General features: G+C 33.1%; 1 protein-coding gene across 2 annotated transcripts in view; it reads left to right on the top strand.

Annotated features, from left to right (window-relative positions):
- The window catches only part of NIPBL (NIPBL cohesin loading factor), a 188411-nt gene that overhangs the window by 94312 nt on the left and 73026 nt on the right, over positions 1-21073 (top strand). Inside the window, exons 9-10 of one of the 2 annotated variants that reach the window (XM_040630495.1) lie at positions 811-1437; positions 7482-9104. In XM_040630495.1, the coding sequence (XP_040486429.1) occupies positions 811-1437; positions 7482-9104 (2250 nt within the window). Of the gene's footprint in view, positions 1-810; positions 1438-4588; positions 5239-7481; positions 9105-21073 lie in introns of those variants that run through there. The other variant, XM_040630496.1, reaches the window with a different exon arrangement.

Here is a 21073-nt window from a genome sequence, read left to right as displayed (position 1 = left end):
GTTAAGTGGAGGGAGAAAGAGAACACCGTATAAAGGTATAAATCAATAATTTACCACCAGTTTGTGAAGTAAGTGAAGATTCTAAAAATTGTAATTGTTCCCACTTTCTTTTTCTTATACTGGTAAATATTCATGTGAGTGTAGTTTCTAGAATTGTTATTTTACAATTTGATGGACTTGTTCTTCTTACTTTAGACTTGTCAGTTTTTCTAGGTAATAAGTGAAAGAATAGAGAGTATTTGCCCAAAATATTTGTGTTGTATCATCTTTAGAAACAATAAACTCCTTTGCTATTTTCAAGCTAAGTATATTTTATAGGGACAAAAATAGGAATAACATAATACAGATCTGGAAGATGGAATATTCATACTTAAATTTAAACCTGGATCATCTGTGAGCAAGCTAAAAGACCATGGGGGACAAGTCTTTAGGCTTTCTTTTTATATTTTGTAAACAAGGCGCTGAGATTAGATAATTTCTTAATATTGTTTCTTGCATTACAATATTGTCACTTGTTTAATATTTCTATCACAGTGTAAGAAAATGTAAAACTAGGGGCGCCTGGGTGGCTCAGTCATTAAGTGTCTGCCTTCGGCTCAGGGCGTGATCCCGGCATTCTGGGATCGAGCCCCACATCAGGCTCCTCCGCTGGAAGCCTGCTTCTTCCTCTCCCACTCCCCCTGCTGTGTTCCCTCTCTCGCTGGCTGTGTCTCTGTCAAATAAATAAATAAAATCTTTAAAAAAAAAAAAAAAAAGAAAGAAAATGTAAAACTAGCACAGTTGTTCATTCCTCTTGAATTGCTTTTCTAGGATCAAGACCACCTTTAATCCTTCAGTCTCAGCCTCTACCTTGTTCATCACCTCGAGATGTTCCACCAGACATCTTGCTAGATTCTCCAGAAAGAAAACAAAAGAAGCAAAAGAAAATGAAATTAGGCAAGGATGAAAAAGACCAGAGTGAAAAAGCTGCAATGTATGATATCATTAGTTCTCCATCCAAGGACTCTACTAAACTTACATTAAGACTTTCTCGTGTAAGGTCTTCAGACATGGACCAGCAAGAGGATATGCTTTCTGGTATGGAAAATAGCAATGTTTCAGAAAATGATATTCCTTTTAATGTGCAGTACCCAGGACAGACTTCAAAAACACCCATTACTCCACAGGATGTAAACCGCCCACTAAATGCTGCTCAGTGTTTGTCGCAGCAAGAACAAACAGCATTCCTTCCAGCAAATCAAGTGCCTGTTTTACAACAGAACACTTCAATTGCTACAAAACAGCCCCAGACTTCTGTGGTACAGAATCAGCAGCAGGTATCACAACAGGGACCTATATATGATGAAGTGGAATTGGATGCATTAGCTGAAATTGAACGAATAGAGAGAGAATCAGCTATTGAAAGGGAGCGCTTTTCAAAAGAAGTTCAAGACAAAGGTAAAATAATTTCATTAGTACCCCTTCATACTCTGGGCAAATATGTAATTATAATGTAAAAAAGGTTTTTTTTAAGTTACTCTTTTTTTTCCTTATATTTTATAATTCATTATGTCTCTCAGTTATGTGTTTATTACTAATGCTCATACCTCGGAAGTTAAAATCTTGATTTCATTTTTTATTTGAAACAACTATCTGAGATTTGGTAGTTCTGTATCACAGGTCTATCACCTATTATTTATCAAATGGTATTATCTGTGCTTGTCTACTAAAATGAACATTAGTGTTTCTATCACATGTATTTTCTGTAAGTTATGTTAGTATAGTTTTTGCATCTTTACCTTTTTTTCTGTCAAAACAAGGGTAACTGATAGAGAATTATTTTGAATCAGTACATTTAAGAAAAGTTTGTATATTAATTCAGTTAGATTTTTCACTTTGTTTCCAATCCTGCCGTCTCTTAAAAATATAGTTTGGGATTTTGTTGTTGTTGTTTTAGTAAAAAAATTATGGAAAGAATTTTCAATTAATGTTAAGTAGCAAAGCTTAAGGATCAAGGATCTTTTCTTGCTGATTAGAGTTAAGTGTCCCCTTTTGTCTGAGTAGTGTGTTAGGATGGAATGTCAGGATACCTATTCTCTGAATTTATGGGCTTTTTTGTGTGTTTTTTAAAAAATTATAATCAAATAAAAGTAAGTCCCTATTCTTAATTATTTGGTGAATATTATGTATAAAACTTTTGAAAATTTTGATAGACTGATGAATCAGTTTTTGAAATTAGTAATGTAATTTATGGATTTATGTCTTTACAGATTCATATACACATTTGACTACCCAAACCAAAGCATACTTTATGCTTTAATTTTATAGTTAAATATTCCAGGTGATATATATATAGGTGATATAAAGGTGATACATAGTTCTCATATTTTCTTTTTGGTAATTATAAAACAGAACTTCATAAAGTTGGGTAGAACTTTTTATATATGATCTTGTTCATTATGTGACAGGATCATTTGTAGATAATTGTGTTTCTAGGCTAAGAAACATGCTAAAGATTTGTATTATATTTCCTACCATGATGGATCTTTTTAACATTATTGAAAGAACAGACATTATTTAGTAATTGTTGTTCTATGATGTTTGCTAAATGCCTAGATCACAGGTTGGTGCAAATAAAGAGACTGCCAGAAGTCTTTATTTTATTGGCTAGGGAACTGGAATTTTTTTTTTAAATACTAAATTATTGATGTTAAGGATGATATATAGTGTTCTTATTCTTTGGTTTACTAATGTTGGGTTCAGGAAATAATAACTATATGGGTTCCAAAATGTATCTCCTCCTCTAACCTCTTATAAAAGTATATGCATGTCAAATGAAGAGAGCAGTATTATTTAACTTCTCTTAATGATATTAATCCCAAATTCCTGAATCCTATGACAGTTTTGCAAGAAACATAAAATTTTAATTTCTTGATTGAGAAATATTAGTTGCCTTGAGAACTGAATTTTTGCATGACGTTTTAATCTGTGTTTTGGGAAATTATGTTCTCAAAAAGGGGCTTAATTTTTTAAATGATTTTTTAAAAGTTGGTAGGAACAAAAACAGAAGAAATGATGAACTTTTCTCTCTCTCTTTTTTTTACTTGCCTGAACTTTTATTGTATCGTATTTGTTGAAGCTGAAGTTTTTACTTTTAAAAACTGATTGAAAATAAGGATAGTAAATAAGGCTAATTGCATCATAACAAACTTACTTTAGACTACTAACTTTTTTTAGGGGAAATAGAACAAATTCAGCAAAGAGCGTGCTGTTCTTTCAGAAACTTGTAATATATATTTTAATTCATCAGTTTTCTCTGTAATCTATGATAGTGTGACTATAACAAAGGTTAATTGAAAAGTTGAGTGAGCAGAATTGACTTACAGTTTTGAGCTCTGTAAGTTGACTTACAGAGATATCTGGTGCTATAAGGATTAAAGGAATAAATGTTCGTTGGAACTACCTGATTTTTAGTTTGACTCAGATGATTTAGTATGTGTATTTTCCCAAATTGGTTATGCTGATTTTGCCAAACTCATATTAGTGCTGTCATTTCTGACTTGTTTGCTGAAAGCCATGCTCCCATTACTTTGTGGCTTTATTTGAAAACCTTTGGAATTTAGATGCCACCTAACACCTGTGATTTGAACCTTGTCATTTTGTATTCAGTTTCTACACTGTGTGATGGGATAGTGTTTTATATTATAAGCAGTTATCTTGAGATTTTGGAAAGATTAAAGGTCTGGTATGTTGCTCTAAGACTGTGGGTGAGGTTATAAATAAAAGCAGCATTTTCTGAAGTGATAGTTTTTATAGTCAGCCCTGGAGAATTGAAATATTTCCTTGAAATGAATTTATTACTAGTTACCACTGCATTTTAGGACTAAATTGTGAAATTGATATTTACTGCAGTCTAATATATGGCCCTGAGAACTTTTTTATAACTATTGGTAACTATTGGTGGTGGTTAAGGAACAAAAAAGACTATTTTGTTTTACAGAGCTCTGTTATAGGGTCTGAGCTTGTTTCCCGTTATTTTCATTTGTTATGAGATAAGCTTCCTTTCAATAGACCAGAAATGAAAAAATATACCTTATAAATAAGATTAGAAAGTTTAACACACATGGTTATTTGATCATTATGCTGTCTAAGAAAGGGGATAGAATACTCTTTAAGAAGTATTTTACCTAGGCTGTGGCAGAACGTAATGTACCTCTGTTCCACACATAGAGGACACTTTTCTGGCTGCTTGGTATTTATGTCCCTTGGCCTGTTCTCCTTCTTTGGATAGTTTTATATACACTGATAGGTTAAATCTCTGTAACCTAATATTTTATAATCTTAAAGGACCTTTTTGCTCAACCTTTGCTCATATTTTCAATGTCTAATTACATAAATTAATTTTAAAAGGCTGTTCATCTTTGCTTGTGGGATGACCTATCGTAGACATTAATATCACCTCCATGTGCTGAAAATTCCTGCTTTCTTTTGTTGAAGAGGGGGTTTCTTTGTTCATCTTTGCCTATTTCATCTTTTCTCAAGGTCCACTTTCCATGTTAGTAAGTATGAGGAATGGCCTAGCCTAGCTACTAATGTCTTTTACAGTGTTACGATATTCTTACACTATAACCTTTATAAAAAGTAAATTACCTACTGTCACTTAGAATAAGAGACTAGATGGAAATAGGAGAGTTAACCACTTAGTTTATACTGTGGTTTAGGGGTGGGATGTTTTTTTTCCCTAATTGGCTACTATGTGTATAATTGTGTTGTTTTAAGTGTTTTCAGTTATCACTTGTAAATTTAAGCAAGTGATATAGTTTGTTTCTTACAAGAATAATCAAGTTCAGAATTTCTCTAAGAGCTGGATCTTATTTTCATATCAGTATCTAGATAACAAGTATTGTTGGTTTTGAAATTATGGTATCTTTTTATATGCATTTTCTTCAGGACTATATGCATTCTGATAGCTAAACTTATGGTACCCAGTGCTGAAAAGGGCTTAAAGATAATCAGTGTCCCAAATATTGGAATTATTCTTTATAGAGATGGCTTTCCATCATTAGGTGAAGGTTATGATGTAATGAAGACTGATAACAAAAGTGGATAGACAAAAGTGACGTGCAGATTCAGAGCCACTTTACAGGAATAAGTTCATGGTGGAACTGAATCAGATCAAGTGAATCAGACCTGCGTGCTCTTAACATATTCAAGAATCCTTGCAGCAGTAATGGAATTTTTCCCGGTTTTACAGAAGAGGTGACGTACTTTTCAATAGTTGAAAAATTAAAACTTTGTATTTAGCAATATATTGTGCATAATGAAAAAAATTACAAGATCTTTCCCAATCTTAATATATTACTCATGTGCAGATGCTTTCATACATTTTTATTATAAATAATCATAGTATCTATACTAGTTTAAGATAACTAAATCAAACATAACAATTTCTTTGAAATTAAACTATGCTAAATTTCCATTTTAATGATAAACGATAATTCGAAATGAGGTTAATGATCTATAAACTCTTAAGTATTTTGTAATTCTTTAAATTTAGCCTCCGAGATATTTTAATGTTAGTTCAGAAGAAAGACTGATTGATCATATTAATAAAATGATAAGCCACAGATTTTTTAAGAGAAATCTTCAAGATGCCTGAGCTCTGTGATGTCATTATGGTTGTTAAGTACACTTAGGTTACCATTTTAATGACTTTTACAAGCATGTTTCATTGAAAAATATAAAAATCTTCACCTAGATCATACTATTTCGATTTCTAGATTCTTGTCCTAAAGGTTTAAGGGTATAAGGTGATAAAGCATCCCATGTATGAGGTAATAATTATTTGGTGTGTCCTACGGCAAGATGTAAAGATTATTTTGTATGGCAGAACATTACAAAATAAAATTAAGGAAACATTAATATTCTGAGTGCTTTCTTAAGTACTGAGGCTGAAAGTTTCATATAAGTTCTTGCCAGGGTAGTTTTAACTGGGGAAAATAGGTAAGATACTTTATTAATATTATTATGTAGTTATTTTACAAATGGAGCATATATGATGGTAGACTTGACTCCTGAATAACTAAGAACCAGAATGACTTAACTTCTACAAAAAATTACTAGCAAATACTTGAGTTAAATTTTAGTAAAATGTTTTTACTAGATTTTAAGCTGGAATAGACTGCTGCTTCTCACTTTGAAAACAAAATGATGGAACTTTGGTGTATAAAAGCAACATTACCATTAAGGGTTTTTTTTTCAAACTTGGTTTTCTAACAAGAAGAGGTTATTTTTTTAGTGGTCATTTTGACTTTTAACCTTGTTTTCCTTAAATGATACTCTATCACATTAATGAATATCATAAGGGAATCTAGAGGTTCTCCTATAAAAATGATTTAAAATGACCTTTAAAACAAAGCCAGGCAATTTAGAAGTAAATATTAAAGCAGACAAAACTTTAAGGTGCTGTAATATAACTATTACCAAGAACTAACTAGAGATTCAGTTTGCAGAAAATGATGTAGCAGCCTTGAGTCAAGTGGAATCATGCACAGAAGAAATACCTAACTTAAAAATACCTTGACATTTTATTGTGGTGGTGGATTTGTGTTTGTATGTATTTTTGTCTTTATATTTCAGAATACCATAAATTATTTCTTACTGAGGCCAATATATAGATCCCTAGAACTTTACATTGAAGAACCAAAGCATTTTTCTTAAGTGGAAGTTGCTTTTAAAACAGGGTTTATCTAAAAAGTCCTTATATGCGTCTCATTTTTATACTTATAATATTAATATTTCCTTACTTTAAATATACTTCTAATGTGTGTTAGCTTTTAAATTCCATTTGTGCTGTTGACACCTTAAAGAATTTGAATCCTGGATCAAAGGTTAATGACAAACTATTAAACTCTTTTTTTTTCCCCCTTATTCTCATTTACCTTTTTTCAGTGGCATGATTTCTGTTTTCTTTTGGGTTTTATTCTTTTCCGTACTTGTCTTACATGTTGTAAAAGCTTGTTTCCTGTTCAGTATGTTAGCAGATATGGGGTACTTAGTAGTTTTTGGTTAATGGTTAAATGATCTTAAATGAGAACATGTGATTTATAACTGGTTCCCTTATTCTTATGTAAAGAATCTGGTTTATCCTTTACGTATACAAACATACAAACATAAATATATGTTTGTATTTAATGTATTATAAGTTCTATTTATTTTATACTCTTGGTCTTATTTATATAATCAACAAATACACTGTTAAATTCTTGTTACTATAGTCGCTAATATTTGTTGAGGTACAGCCAGCATGAATATTTCCTTAAACCTTGGTTTAGAAGTATTATGTGATTCATGCCTGCTATTTTATACATGCATATTGACATTTGCATTCACCACATTTAAAAAAACATTGTGACTTAAAGAAATATCAAGTCCATATGGCTTTTAATAAGATAAGAATATATGTCTATTACTGATACTGAATATTTATCTTTGAATTTCAGATAAGCCTTTGAAAAAAAGAAAACAAGATTCTTACCCACAGGAGGCTGGGGGTGCTACAGGAGGTAATAGACCAGCTTCTCAGGAGACGGGTTCTACGGGAAATGGGTCAAGGCCAGCATTAATGGTTAGCATTGATCTTCATCAGGCAGGAAGAGTGGACTCTCAGGCTTCTATAACTCAGGATTCAGACTCCATAAAAAAGCCTGAAGAAATCAAACAATGTAATGATGCGCCTATTTCTGTTCTTCAGGAAGATATTATTGGAAATCTTAAAGCTACACCAGAAAACCATCCTGAGACTCCTAAAAAAAAGTCTGATTCTGAGCTTTCAAAGAGTGAAATGAAACAAAATGAAAGATTGGCAGAATCTAAACCAAATGAAAACAGATTGGTGGAGACAAAATCAAGTGAAAGTAAGTTAGAAACTAAAATTGAGACACAAATAGAAGAACCTAAACAGAATGAGAGCAGAACAACTGAATCCAAACAAAATGAGAGCACCACAGCCGAATCTAAACAGAATGAAAATAGACTGTCTGAAATAAAACCAAATGACAACAAACAAAATAATGGCAGATCAGAAACAACAAAGGCAAGACCTGAAACCCCAAAGCAAAAGGGTGAAAGCCGACCTGAAACTCCAAAACAGAAGAGTGATGGGCGCCCTGAAACCCCAAAACAGAAGGGTGATGGACGACCTGAAACTCCAAAGCAGAAAGGTGAGGGCCGACCTGAAACTCCAAAGCAAAAAAATGAAGGTCGGCCTGAAACACCAAAACATAGGCATGAAAATAGGAGGGATTCTGGAAAGCCATCAACAGAGAAAAAACCTGAAGTGTCTAAACATAAACAGGATATTAAATCTGATTCACCTCGGTTAAAATCAGAACGAGCTGAAGCCTTAAAGCAGAGACCTGATGGGCGATCTATTTCTGAGTCATTAAGACGTGACCATGATAGTAAACAAAAATCAGATGACAGGAACGAATCAGAGCGGCATCGGGGGGATCAGTCAAGGGTTCGAAGACCAGAAACATTGAGATCCTCTAATAGAAATGAACATGGCATTAAATCTGATGGTTCAAAACCTGATAAACTAGAAAGAAAACATAGACATGAATCAGGGGACTCAAGGGAAAGACCATCTTCTGGGGAGCAAAAATCAAGGCCTGACAGTCCTCGTGTTAAACAAGGAGATTCTAATAAATCAAGACCTGATAAGCCTGGTTTTAAATCACCAAATAGTAAAGATGACAAAAGGACAGAGGGTAATAAGACTAAAGTAGACAGTAATAAAGCGCACCCTGACAATAAGGCAGAATTTCCAAGTTATTTGTTGGGGGGCAGGTCTGGTGCATTGAAAAATTTTGTCATTCCAAAAATCAAGAGGGATAAAGATGGTAATATTACTCAGGAGACAAAGAAAATGGAAATGAAAGGAGAGCAGAAAGACAAAGTAGAAAAAATGGGATTAGTTGAAGACCTAAATAAAGGAGCTAAGCCTGTAGTTGTCCTGCAAAAACTGTCTTTGGATGATGTTCAGAAACTTATTAAAGATAGAGAAGATAAATCAAGAAGTTCCCTTAAACCTATCAAGAATAAACCATCAAAGTCAAATAAAGGTAAGAATACTTATACTGATGTCATTTGTATTCTAATCAGTTTTGGTTTAAGTTTCAGGGTTACTAAGGATTAAAAAAATGGAAATTTACAAAAATTGAAACACTGCTGTAGGAAAATACAACATTTACATAAAACTAATGAATTGTTTTCAGTAAGGTAAATAAAAAGTTGCCAGTGAAAATTATCTTCTATCCCTACTTGAACTACTCACTGTAGTCATGATTATTACTTTGGTACACAGAGATAAGCTCTTTTGCTGTCTAGTTATTTCAGGTGTTTTTGAAAGTTGCTTGTTAATCAAATGAATGATTAGAATGAATATATGTAACAACTTTCTTAAAAAGTTATTTAGACTGAAGAGGTGTTCCATTCTATAAGGAGGTAGTAAATTGAATTTTAATTTCTAACATCTCGGTAAAGCTATATGGTATACAAAAATCAGTGTTATAAGCTCTTAAGAATATTGTGTCTTATACAGTTTTCTTACATACCTATCTCTGAGTTAATATTGAGGCATAGTTTAAATTTATATAATTTAGAGAGTTAGAGAAAGGTTATTTCCCTTTTTGTGGGAGAGGTGGTCAGTTATAGGTATTTTATTTAAAAAATACATAGTTTTGCCCTTTTTGTCTTAAGGAATAGTATTCACCTCTTAAATCAGGTTGAATCATTAGTTGGTGAGGTTTGGGGGTGGTTTTTTTGTTTTGCTTATTGTATGGTTGCTGAGTTAAATTCTATGGTTACTTGAATAGTAGTATTTCCAGGAAAAAGTCTTTAAGTGTTGAAAATACAATGGCAGTCTGTGCAGAAAATATAGTTTTGTGTTCCTTTGTATACTACTTTAAAAATATTTACATATATCTACATGTATATGCACACACATACATATATAATTTGATGATGGTATGTGGCAAGACATATGTAGCCCATGCGATATAAATACATGAAGATACCGATTTTAAGGCAATAAAGGTGAAAGTTTGATTTTTAAGTTCTTATTCTGTGAAAGAGATTCATTAACAACTTAGATTTATATTTACTTATAAATATATGAAACTCTTGAATTGTGCAGTTCCATAGGATAGTCACTAGCCTCTTTAGCTATTTAAATGGAAATTAGTTTAAATAAAATTAAGAATTTATATCCTCAGTAGCCACATGTGGCAAATGGCTCCCTTATTAACACAGCTAGAGAATGTTTGCATCATTACAAAAAGTTGTATTGCATAGTACTTGCAGTGTATTAGGAAATCCAGAAGGTGTAATGGTTATTATTATTTTTGTAAAATGTTATATCTTGTCTACCAAAGAAAGGTCAATGAAAACATAGTGTCACTACAAAGAACTGTATTCAAAGAAGTGACTTGTTATAATCAGTCTCTTTTTTTATTATTACTTGGTCTTTATCAAATGTTTACTTTTTCAATGTTTATTTGGTTTTATTTTTCAAAAATGAAAAAAGATTGTCTTTATCACTAATATTTGTACTTCTTTAGTGAAGCTTTCAGATTTTAAATTATAGCAATCGGACTTAACAAAAAATTAAGACTTCAGCTTTAATAAATAGTCTTTATTATTTAACTCGAATGCATCTCTTTAGAATTACTCATTTATATGAAAGAAGTTATTAGAATGTAGTGGCCAGCACTAGAATTGTTTTCTTTTAGATAAAGATTGTTTCTTAAAATTTTCACTGAAACTTTGGGAGTAGCTTATATACAGTATAAACTAAAGAGTATAGGTATACAATTTTAGAAGAGTCAGATGGAAAGATGGAAAGTGGTACCCTCTTATCCCTTGATCTGGACCATCTTTTTCTCCCCTTCCCTCTGTCAGCTTATGCTAGCCTTGCTTTCTAAGCTCTGTCCTAACAAAGAATCTTTACAACTGAGCATCAAGAAATGACTGTAGTTCCTAATATAGTACTCCTAATAGTAACTGCTGTACTCTTTCCCATGGTTTTTTCATTGCCTGTGAATGTAAACTTTTTAATACTAATCCATGTTTCTACTAAACGTACTTTTAACACAAATGTATATACTTGATATGTTCATGTTAGTAAATAGGCTATCTGGGTATGTCTGCCTATTTGAGTAGGGCGTGTGTAGTGTGCGCGCGTGTGTGTGTGTACATGTGCAGGTACGTATAAATACATGTATTGCCAATCTGCAGTTATAATTAAGTGGACCTTTTCATCAAAAAATATTATTTTAATGCTTAGATTCACTTCAAGACCTTATGTAGATATCGTTTGGCTTTATTTATACCTTAGAATTCATATGTTATTTTTTAATGTACTGATTTTGGTTTTGTTTTAGATCTCTGCTAATAAGTTAGCAATAGCAGAGTTACAGAATAGTGAATTCTTTAAATTACGTATATGGGAAGCACAGTTGTGGATTATTGGCCCTTTGTGTAGTACACATTACTTGGGATTTTCTTTTGGAGAGTCACAGAATCATATTCTGACATGTTGGTGGTGTTTTTCTGAGTAAAGGAATTAGATTGAATATTATTGAGATACTCTTGTGGTTGATTTCTCAGGCCAAAATTCTTGGTATGTTTTCCTTTCTTGGAAGAGCCATGAAATTCCATCTTTTTAAATATTTTACCTGATGTCCATATCTAAAATACTCATTCTTTAGGGTAGTTTAAAATTCCTTGAGAATGCTTTAAGCTGATAAATTTAGAATGTTAAGGATATAGATTTATGACTCTTAATATATAACTTATTTTTGTCATTTGTGTGAACATATTAAATGTAAAAGTGACATAGTTACATTTTATTTGATTTCTGTGGGGACATGTGTATGTACCTACCATAAATTAGAACATATTAAATAGCTGTTGAATGACTGTATTGACACCATGTTTCAGAAAAGGTTTTGTGTGCAGATGAAAATTATGTATTCATCTTTTATGTTCCCACCAATAGACCCTAGCTCAAGAGCTACACAATTTTCAACTTTCTCTTCCCTAAACTTTGTAATAACTCCTTTTATCCTGTCAACTACTTACTTTTTTGTTAAGGTCCCAAAGAGATTTACTCTTACTTATGTCTGTTTAATTACCCTTTCCCTTTATTTTGTTCTATAGCTGTTACAGATTGGCTCAGTATCACTTCTGTTCTCATCCTGCTTCTATCATCTTCTGTCTTCTTACCATCCTTGTTTCTTCCTTTTCAAGCAGGGAATGGATATGGAGAACCAACATAATCTTTATAAAACCTTTTAAATTTCTAAAATTTCTTCTAGTATAATGTATTTCAGTCAGTATATTAAATGCCAAAAATAATCTTTATTGAAATATTTTTATTTAGAATATTATCCTAATATACCCTAATGTATATGTCTCCAGTTAAAATAATATAAAGTTATGAGGTCTTTAAGACTGGCACGTTATGTGTTGTTAACAGCTTAGTAATTACAAACATTAATAATTTTATTTGGGTTTTTTATAATTCCAGAGTGTCTCACAATATTTTACCTTTAATTTTTTGTCTTTCCTCCACCTATTTCCTTCCAACTAGTTTATTGTTTTATATCACTTGCACTCAGTTCTTAAGAAATATCCCATACCATCCGTATTTGAGATCATGGCCTTTAAACAGTTAAACAGTTACTGAAAATGGTTTTCAGTGGGAGGGTGTACTAATGTAGCAGCTCAGATAGTCAATAGTGTTTAAACTGTAGTGTTCATTTGACTAGGTAATGGTCGCAGTCACATTTGGGGCTGTTATTTCGCCTCAGTTACTATTATACCAGTTACACTACTCGGTGTTGATCACGAAAGTACATTAACTGGTTGCATTTTATGTGGCACTGAACACAATCTAGTTGGATTGTGTTTAGGATTCTAGGCTTCTGTAAGTGTACTATCTCTGAGAGTGAATTTTTGGCATAGTTTATGATTTCTAATTGAGGAATTCTTAGTAAAGTGGATATGACTGTAATATTCAGAATCTTTAATAGTGCTGCAGTGGAAATTTATTTTGGTTCATTTGAATAGTTTTATAAAATGCTTTTCAAAAAACTCAAATTTTCAGTTTCTGCAATCAGTTTCTTACTATCATTGGTATCATTAGGAAACATTTGGAGAATATTTATTACAGAAGTTGGTATACTATATACCTAACTATTGTTGGGTGTGGTTTTTACAGCAGTATTTTGAAAATTTTTGTCCATGATTTCTGTTCATAGAAAATTTTTGGTTCACATTTTGCTTAATAGATGATTGATACTGATTTAAAGAGATTATGTAGAATTTTTTTCATAAGAATTAAATGTATTAAAATTGGCTAGTGGTGTTTTTGCTCCTTCTCTTTTTATTTCTCAAGCCGGCCCAAGGACATAGCTTCTATGAGGTTTTCCTGTATGTTAAAAATAGGCATATAGTTGAAGGGTAAATAATTAATTGTGGGAGAACCTCCTGTTTATGAAGAAGCAGTCATTACTCTAGCATACTGAATACCTTCTTACTCTAAAAAAAGTTACTGAAATCCTCCCTTACAAGAGCCTGATACCTATGCTAAGATAATGAATATCTACTTGATAGATCATAGTATAATATTAAATTGTTTTTTTTTTTTAAAGATTTTATTTATTCGACAGAGATAGAGACAGCCAGATAGAGAGGGAACACAAGCAGGGGGAGTGGGAGAGGAAGAAGCAGGCTCCCAGCAGAGGAGCCTGATGTGGGGCTTGATCCCATAACGCCGGGATCACGCCCTGAGCCGAAGGCAGACGCTTAACCGCTGTGCCACCCAGGCGCCCCTAAATTGTTAACATAATATTGTAGTAACAATATTATTATATAGTCTGATGTACAATTGACCTTCTTAGAACATAGAGGTTAGGGGCGCTGGCCCCCACACACTTGAAAATCCGTGTATAACTTTTGACTCTGCAAAAACTTAACTACCAGTGGCCTACTATTGACCAGAAACCTTACTGATAACATAAACAATTGGTTAACACATATTTTGTATTTGTATGTATTATATATTGTACTCTTACAATAAAGTAAGCTAGAGAAAAGAAAACATTAAAATCATAAGGAAGAAAGAATACATTTATAGTACCATACTGTATTTATTGGGAAAAATCTGTGTGTAAGTGGACTTGTGTAGGTCATACCCATGTTATTCAAGGTCAACTGTATGTATAATGTATAGTATAATATCAAGTAGGTATTCATTATCTTAATAGCTATATCAGCCTCTTATAGAGGAGGGTTTCAGTAACTTTTTTTTAGAATAAGTGAATTAACTATGTTAGAATAATAGAACAGTATATAAGTCACATCTGTGATACAATACAATATAATGTGGAATTTTAAATCTGGCTCCCCTCCTCTGCCCACAAAAAAACTATCCTTCTCTGGCTTCTGATGTTGCAAATTGAAAATTCTCCATTAAGTTCATTATAAATGATAATACAGAGAGCACTGGTATCAGAATGTTGAATAAATCATAGCCTTTCAAAGCCTTGGTTCATTCCCTTTTAAAATGGAGAAACCAGTTTTCTTCCTACCTTATTCAGTTATAAGGGCTAAAATCAATCTTACAGTAAGAGCCAAAATCTGCCCCAATTTTTTATATGAAGAAATACAGTCATGCCATTTATAATTGAATTTATCTACTGAAGAGAGTAATTTTTGAAAATAAATCTTTTTATCTATATATACTTTATAGTCAGTATATTTGGAGACGTTGCTTCCACCATTTATTTTTTATTAAGATTTTATTTATTTATTTGTCAGAGAGAGAGAGCACAAGCAGGGGGAGTGGCAGGCAGAGGGAGAAGTAGGCTCCCTGCTGAGCAAGGAGCCCGAAGTGGGACCCTATCCCAGGACTCTGGGATCATGACCTGAGCCAAAGGCAGACACTTAACCAAGTGAGCCACCCAGGCATCCCCGTTTCTTTATTTTTTGAAATATATTTAACATATAACATTTTAATAAAGTGTACAAAATAATGATTTAATGTATGTGTATATTGTGAAATGATTATTCCAGTAAGTTTAGTTAACATTCATCACCTCACATAGTTCTGTTTTTTATCTTGTGATGAAACCTTTAAGATTTACTATCTTAACAACTTTCAAATATACACTATAGTATTGTTAACTGTAGTCACCATGGTGTACATTACATCCTCAGAAATTATTTATCTTGTAACTGGAAGTTTGTACCTTTTGACCACCTGTACCCATTTCACCCACCAGTCACCTCCCACCCCTGTCTCTGGCAACCATCAAGCTATTCTATATTTCTGTGAGTTGTTTTTTTAGATTCCACATATAAGTGAGATCATACAGTATTTGTCTTTCACTGTCTGACTTCTCTTAGCATAATGCCCTCAGGGTACATCCTTGTTGTTGCAAATGATATGCTCTCCTTTTTATGGGTGAATAATATTCCATTGTGTGTGCACGCATATACACCCATTTTCTTTATTCATTTGTCGATAGACTAAATAACTTAGGTTGTTTCCATGTCTTGGCTATTGAAAAATAATGCTTCAGTGATCATGGGTGGGGGCAAGCTGTGGAGATACCTCTTTGGGATAGTGATTTCATTTCCTTTGGATATATACCCAGAAGTGGGTATTGCTGGATCATATGGTAGTTCTATTTTCAATTTTTTGAGGAACCTCCCTACTGTTTTTCATAGTGGCTGCACCAATTTACATTCCCACAAACAGTGCACAAGGTTACATTTTCTCCACATTCTCACCAGCACTTATCTATTGTCTTTTTGCCATTCTAACAGGTGTAGCTCCTTATGGTTTTGATTTACATTACCTTGATGATTAGTGATGTTGAGCATCTTTTCATGTACTTGTTGACCATCTGTATGTCTTCTTTGGAAAATGTCTGTTTGGATCTCTGCTTATTTTTTAATCGGATTGCTGTTTTGCTGTTGAGTTGTAAGTTCTTTATAGATTTTAGATATTAACCTCTGATCAGATACATGATTTGCACATATTTTCTCCCATTCAGTAGGTTGCCTTTTCATTTTGTTGATGGTTTCCTTTGCTTTGTAGAAGCTTTTTAGTGTGATGTAGTCCCACTTGTTTATTTTTGCATTTGTTGCCTTTGCTTTGGTATCAAATCCAAAAAAGTCATTGCAAAGACCAGTGTCCAGGAGCTTACCACCTATGTATTCTTCTAGGAGTTCTGTGGTTTCAGGTCATATGTTCAAATCTTTAATTCATTTTGAGTTGATTTTTGTGTATAATGTGTGATAGTGGTCCAGTTTCATTCTTTTGCATGTGGCTGTCCAGTTTTTTCCAGCACCATTATTAAAATGACTGTCCTTTCTTCATTGAATATTCTTGGCTACCTTTTTGTAAATTAATTGACCATACATGCATGAATTTATTTCTGGGCTCTCTGTTCCATTGTTATATGTGTCTGTTTTTATGCCAGTATTATACTGTTTTGATTACTGTAGCTTTACAGCATGGTTTAGTATCAGGAAGCATGGTGCCCCAAGGTTTGTTCTTATTTCTTAAGATTGCTTTGCCTATTTGACTATTTCATGGTTATGTACAAATTTTAGGGTGGTTTGTTCTTTTTCTATTAAAAATACTGGAATTTTGATAGGGATTGCATTGAATGTATAGATGGCTTTGGGTAGTATGGACATTTTTACAGCGTTCTTCTAATCCAGGAGCATAGAAATTTGTTAGCATTTATTTGTCTCTTCAGTTCCTTTCATCAATGTTTTCTAGTTTTCAGTGTACAGATCTTTCACCTCCATGGTGAAATTTATTCCTTGATATTTTATTTTTTTGGATGAAGTTATAAATGGACTGTTTTCTTAATTTCTCTTTCTGATGGTTTGTTGTTAGTGTATCAAAATGCAACTGATTTTTGTATATTGATTTTGTATCCTGCAACCTTATTTAATTTATTAGTTCTGACAATTTTTTGGTGGAGTCTTTAGGGTTTTCTATATGTAATATCATGTAATCTGCCAATAGAGACAATTTAGTTTTTCCTTTCTGATTTGGATGCCTTTTATTTATTTGTTTATTTTCTTGCCTAATTGCTCTGCTCTGGCTAGGACTTCAGTTCTGTGTTGAATAAAAGTGGCGAGATTGGGCATCTTTATCTTGTTCCTTATCTTGGAAAGCTTTTCACCATTGAGTATGATAATAGCTGTGGGCCTGTCATATATGGTCTTTAGTGGCCATTTCCTCTGTACATAGTTTGTTGAGAGTTTTTTGGTTTTTTGTTTTTTTATCATGAATGAATGTTGAATTTTTAAAATGCTTTTCTGTATCTATTAAGATGATCGTGGATTTTTATTCATTTTGTTAATGTATATCACATTGATTGGCAGATTTTGAACCATTCTGCAATAAATCCCACTTGATTATGGTATATAATCTTGATTCTTTTCATGTGTTGAATTCTGTTTGCTAATATTTAGTTGAGGACTTTGAATCTGTGTTTATCATGAGTACAAGAGTATTGGCCTGTAATTTTTTTCTTTTAATGTTGGCTCCATGCCCAATGTGGAGCCCAGTGTGGAGCTTGAACTCACTACCCTGAGATCAAGAGTCAGACACTTAACTGAGTGAGCCACCCAGGCGTCCCTTGGCCTGTAATCTTCTTTTCCTGTAGCGTCCGTTGGCCTGTAATTTTCTTTTCCTGTAGTGTCTTCTGGTCTTGATATCAGGGTAATGCTGGCTTTGGATGTATTCTCGCCTTTCCTTACTCTTCTCTTCTTGGAAGTGTTTGAAAATAATTAGTACTAATTCTTTAAATGTTTGTTAGAATTCACCAGAGAAGTTGTCTGGTCTTGGGCCTTTCTTTGTTGGGAAATTTGATTTCTAATCCAATCTCCTAATAATTGGTCTCTTCAGATTTTCTGTTTCTTCATGAGTCAATCTTGGCAAGTTATATGTTTCTGGAAATATACATATGTGTATTTTTAGGATCCTTTGTGTCGTATCCATTTTGATTTATTTTGTATATAATGTTATTTATTTGAATGCTCTTCCTTTTTTTCTTGGTAAGTGTGGCTAAAGGTTTGTCTATTTTTATCTTTTCAAAAATTCAGCTCTTAGTTTCATTTATCTTTTCTATTTTTAGTCTATTTCATTTATTTCTGCTTTAGTATTTAGTATCTGCTATTAAATTTGGGCTTGCTTTGTTTTCTTTTTCTAGTTCATTGAGATATAAAGTTAAGTTGTGCTTCTACTATTTATTTTTCTTTCTGTATATACATATCAAGGAAAGGATCATTTGATCCCTGTTTCTTTTTATAGTTCTTCCTTTTAGTAATGTAATAGGTACGTGTTGATGAAATCTTTGTAGTACCAGTGTCGATATCAAAACTGTGGTGCTTAAAACCAGATTTTTCTTAGAATCTTTTCTTCTGTCTGCTTTATTCATAATAGTGTTTTTTCAGTTGCTACAAACCAAATCTTTGGTTTTTGTCTTCATTAAATAAACCAATTTTCAATGACCTAAAATGTACAGAATATAGTGACTACATTGGCAAGGTGGGTGGCACTTTGTTCCAATCTGAATTAAAGCATGACATGATATAGATCAGGGGTCAGCAAACTTTCTCTAAAGGCCCAGATCGTAAATATTTTAAACCTTGTGGGCCACTTACCTTTAACATTGTAATACGAAAGCAACCATAGACAACATGTGTTGTGTGTCAGTGTATTCTAATAAAACTTTATATACACATACAAAAATGTGGTGGGCAAATTTGACCCCACAGGCTATAGTTTGCTACGCCTACTATAGATATAAAATTGAAATTTTAATGTGGGTGAATCTGATAACTAGATTATTTATTCTGTAGCAAATAAGACCTAAAATTTGGATTTTCCAATGCCATTTGAGTATTTATATGTGTATATAAAAGGATTCATCTAGAATGAGTTTTGAAGTAGTTTTCTAGTTCTTTTCCAGTATTTATGAATGTAGTATGAAATTTGCCAAATATAATATTTTTAGCAGGATATTTAATATCTGAGAGTACTTCATTTAGTGGGGTGATATATATTATTAATATGCTAATATATAATTAATATATAAAACATAAATAACAAATACACAGGCTTAAATTGCTTTTCAAATATCTTATACTTGTCACATGTCAATTAAAACATCTTTTCACTTTGTGGATAAACTTCTCTATAGTTATCAATATGGAACAACTAAGAACTGCTTTCAAGATTTAGAAAAGAATTTTCAGCTGGGAAAAGATGTTACAATAGATAAAACTGATCTAAACGTCTTTCTTCATAGAACTTTTTCGTTGTGTAAATTTTCTTGGAATAAATTTCCATGAATAGTATAAAAGGGTTAAAGGATTTTAACCCCATTTGCTTTGTGTTATATATTCTACACAAGTTAGATTCTGAGTGTATACATCTCAGTAAACTGCAAGCAGACCTACAGAACTCAAAAACAAAAGCCTGAATCACTCCATGTCATCTCAAACACCTTATGCATAGCAGTTAACTCCGAAAGGCATTGCTGTGGAAAGCATTGTGGAAAGCTTGATCTTTTCAATAATGATCATGAGTCAAGAAGTTGTCTTGTTTTTCTTGGGGGATAGGTTGGGGGGGTTGGGTTTTTGTGGGTTGTTTTTTTTTTTTTTTTAAAGATTTTATTTATTTATTCGACAGAGATAGAGACAGCCAACGAGAGAGGGAACACAAGCAGGGGGAGTGGGAGAGGAAGAAGCAGGCTCATAGCGGAAGAGCCTGATGTGGGGCTCCATCCCACAATGCTGGGATCACGCCCTGAGCCGAAGGCAGACACTTAACCGCTGTGCCACCCAGGCGCCCCTTTTTTTTAAGATTTATTTATTTGAGAGAGAGTGAGGGGAGGGGCAGAGGGAGAGAATCTTCAAGCCAACTCCCCGCTGAGCACAGAGCCCAATGTGGGGCTCAGACTCATGACCCCCATGAAATCATGACCTGAGCCAAAACCAGGAGTTGATGCTTAACCAACTGAGCCACCCAGATGCCCCAAGAAGTTGCCTTGTTAAGAAAGGGATGGATACAGTGCTTATTAGAAAGATTTACATCAAAAATAGAAGAATAACTTCTGGGTAATACAAGATTTTATTGTAATGGGACTTCAAAAATGAAACAGCAACTTTTATATCAGAATTATAGGCATAGATGATTAAGCTCTCTGACCCAAGGTAGTCACTGTCCTGGGGCACCTGGGTGACTCAGTTGGTTAAGCGTCTGCCTTCCGCTCAGGTCATTATCCCAGGGTCCTGGGATCGAGCCCCACATCCTCCTCCCTCCTCAGCAGGGTGTCTCCTTCTCCCTCTGCTTTCATTGTCTCTCACTCTCAAATAAATAAAATCTTAAAAAAAAAAACCCAAGGTAGTCACTATCCTTTCAACTTATAATGAGTAAAATCAATTTAATTTTGAATGTTTTATTCAAATTATTCTTTATCTTTAATCGAACCTATAGGTTAAGAAACAGTGGGCAGAGTCCACACATTGAGTTTGATTAACCTAGAAGGACCTTTTCAATCTGAATTGACTCAACTATTTTGAAAGAAGTGGCAACCATAAAACTTAAAAGACTTTAAAACTTTTGTGATTGTACCCTAAGAAATAAAATGCATGTTGTGACCTAATGCACATATACAGGCACATATTAACAATCCCTATACTATAAGCAAAAAACTGATGCACTTTCATTTTAAAACAACTGCTAGTCAAGACCCACAAAACTGATTTCACAACATGCTTATGGGCCATAACCCGCAACTTAAAAATTGCTGCTTAACATTGAAAAGGAGACTTGCCAGTTCTTAGGTTGTAATATTCTTTGTGTAGCGATTATATAATGGTTCTTTGCATTAGTTTCAGTATTTCTCAAAGACCATCAGAAAGAGAATAGCTGCAGATTTGATCCTGACCACCCCCTCCCTAGCCAAAGATGAATAACTACTAGTCTTCCCTT

This window comes from Ursus maritimus, unplaced genomic scaffold (assembly GCF_017311325.1).
Source record: "Ursus maritimus isolate PB19 unplaced genomic scaffold, ASM1731132v1 scaffold_15, whole genome shotgun sequence".
Taxonomy (NCBI): domain Eukaryota; kingdom Metazoa; phylum Chordata; class Mammalia; order Carnivora; family Ursidae; genus Ursus; species Ursus maritimus.
The sequence above is the reverse complement of the archived record's forward strand: the minus strand, read 5'-3'. Positions and strand labels throughout refer to the sequence as shown.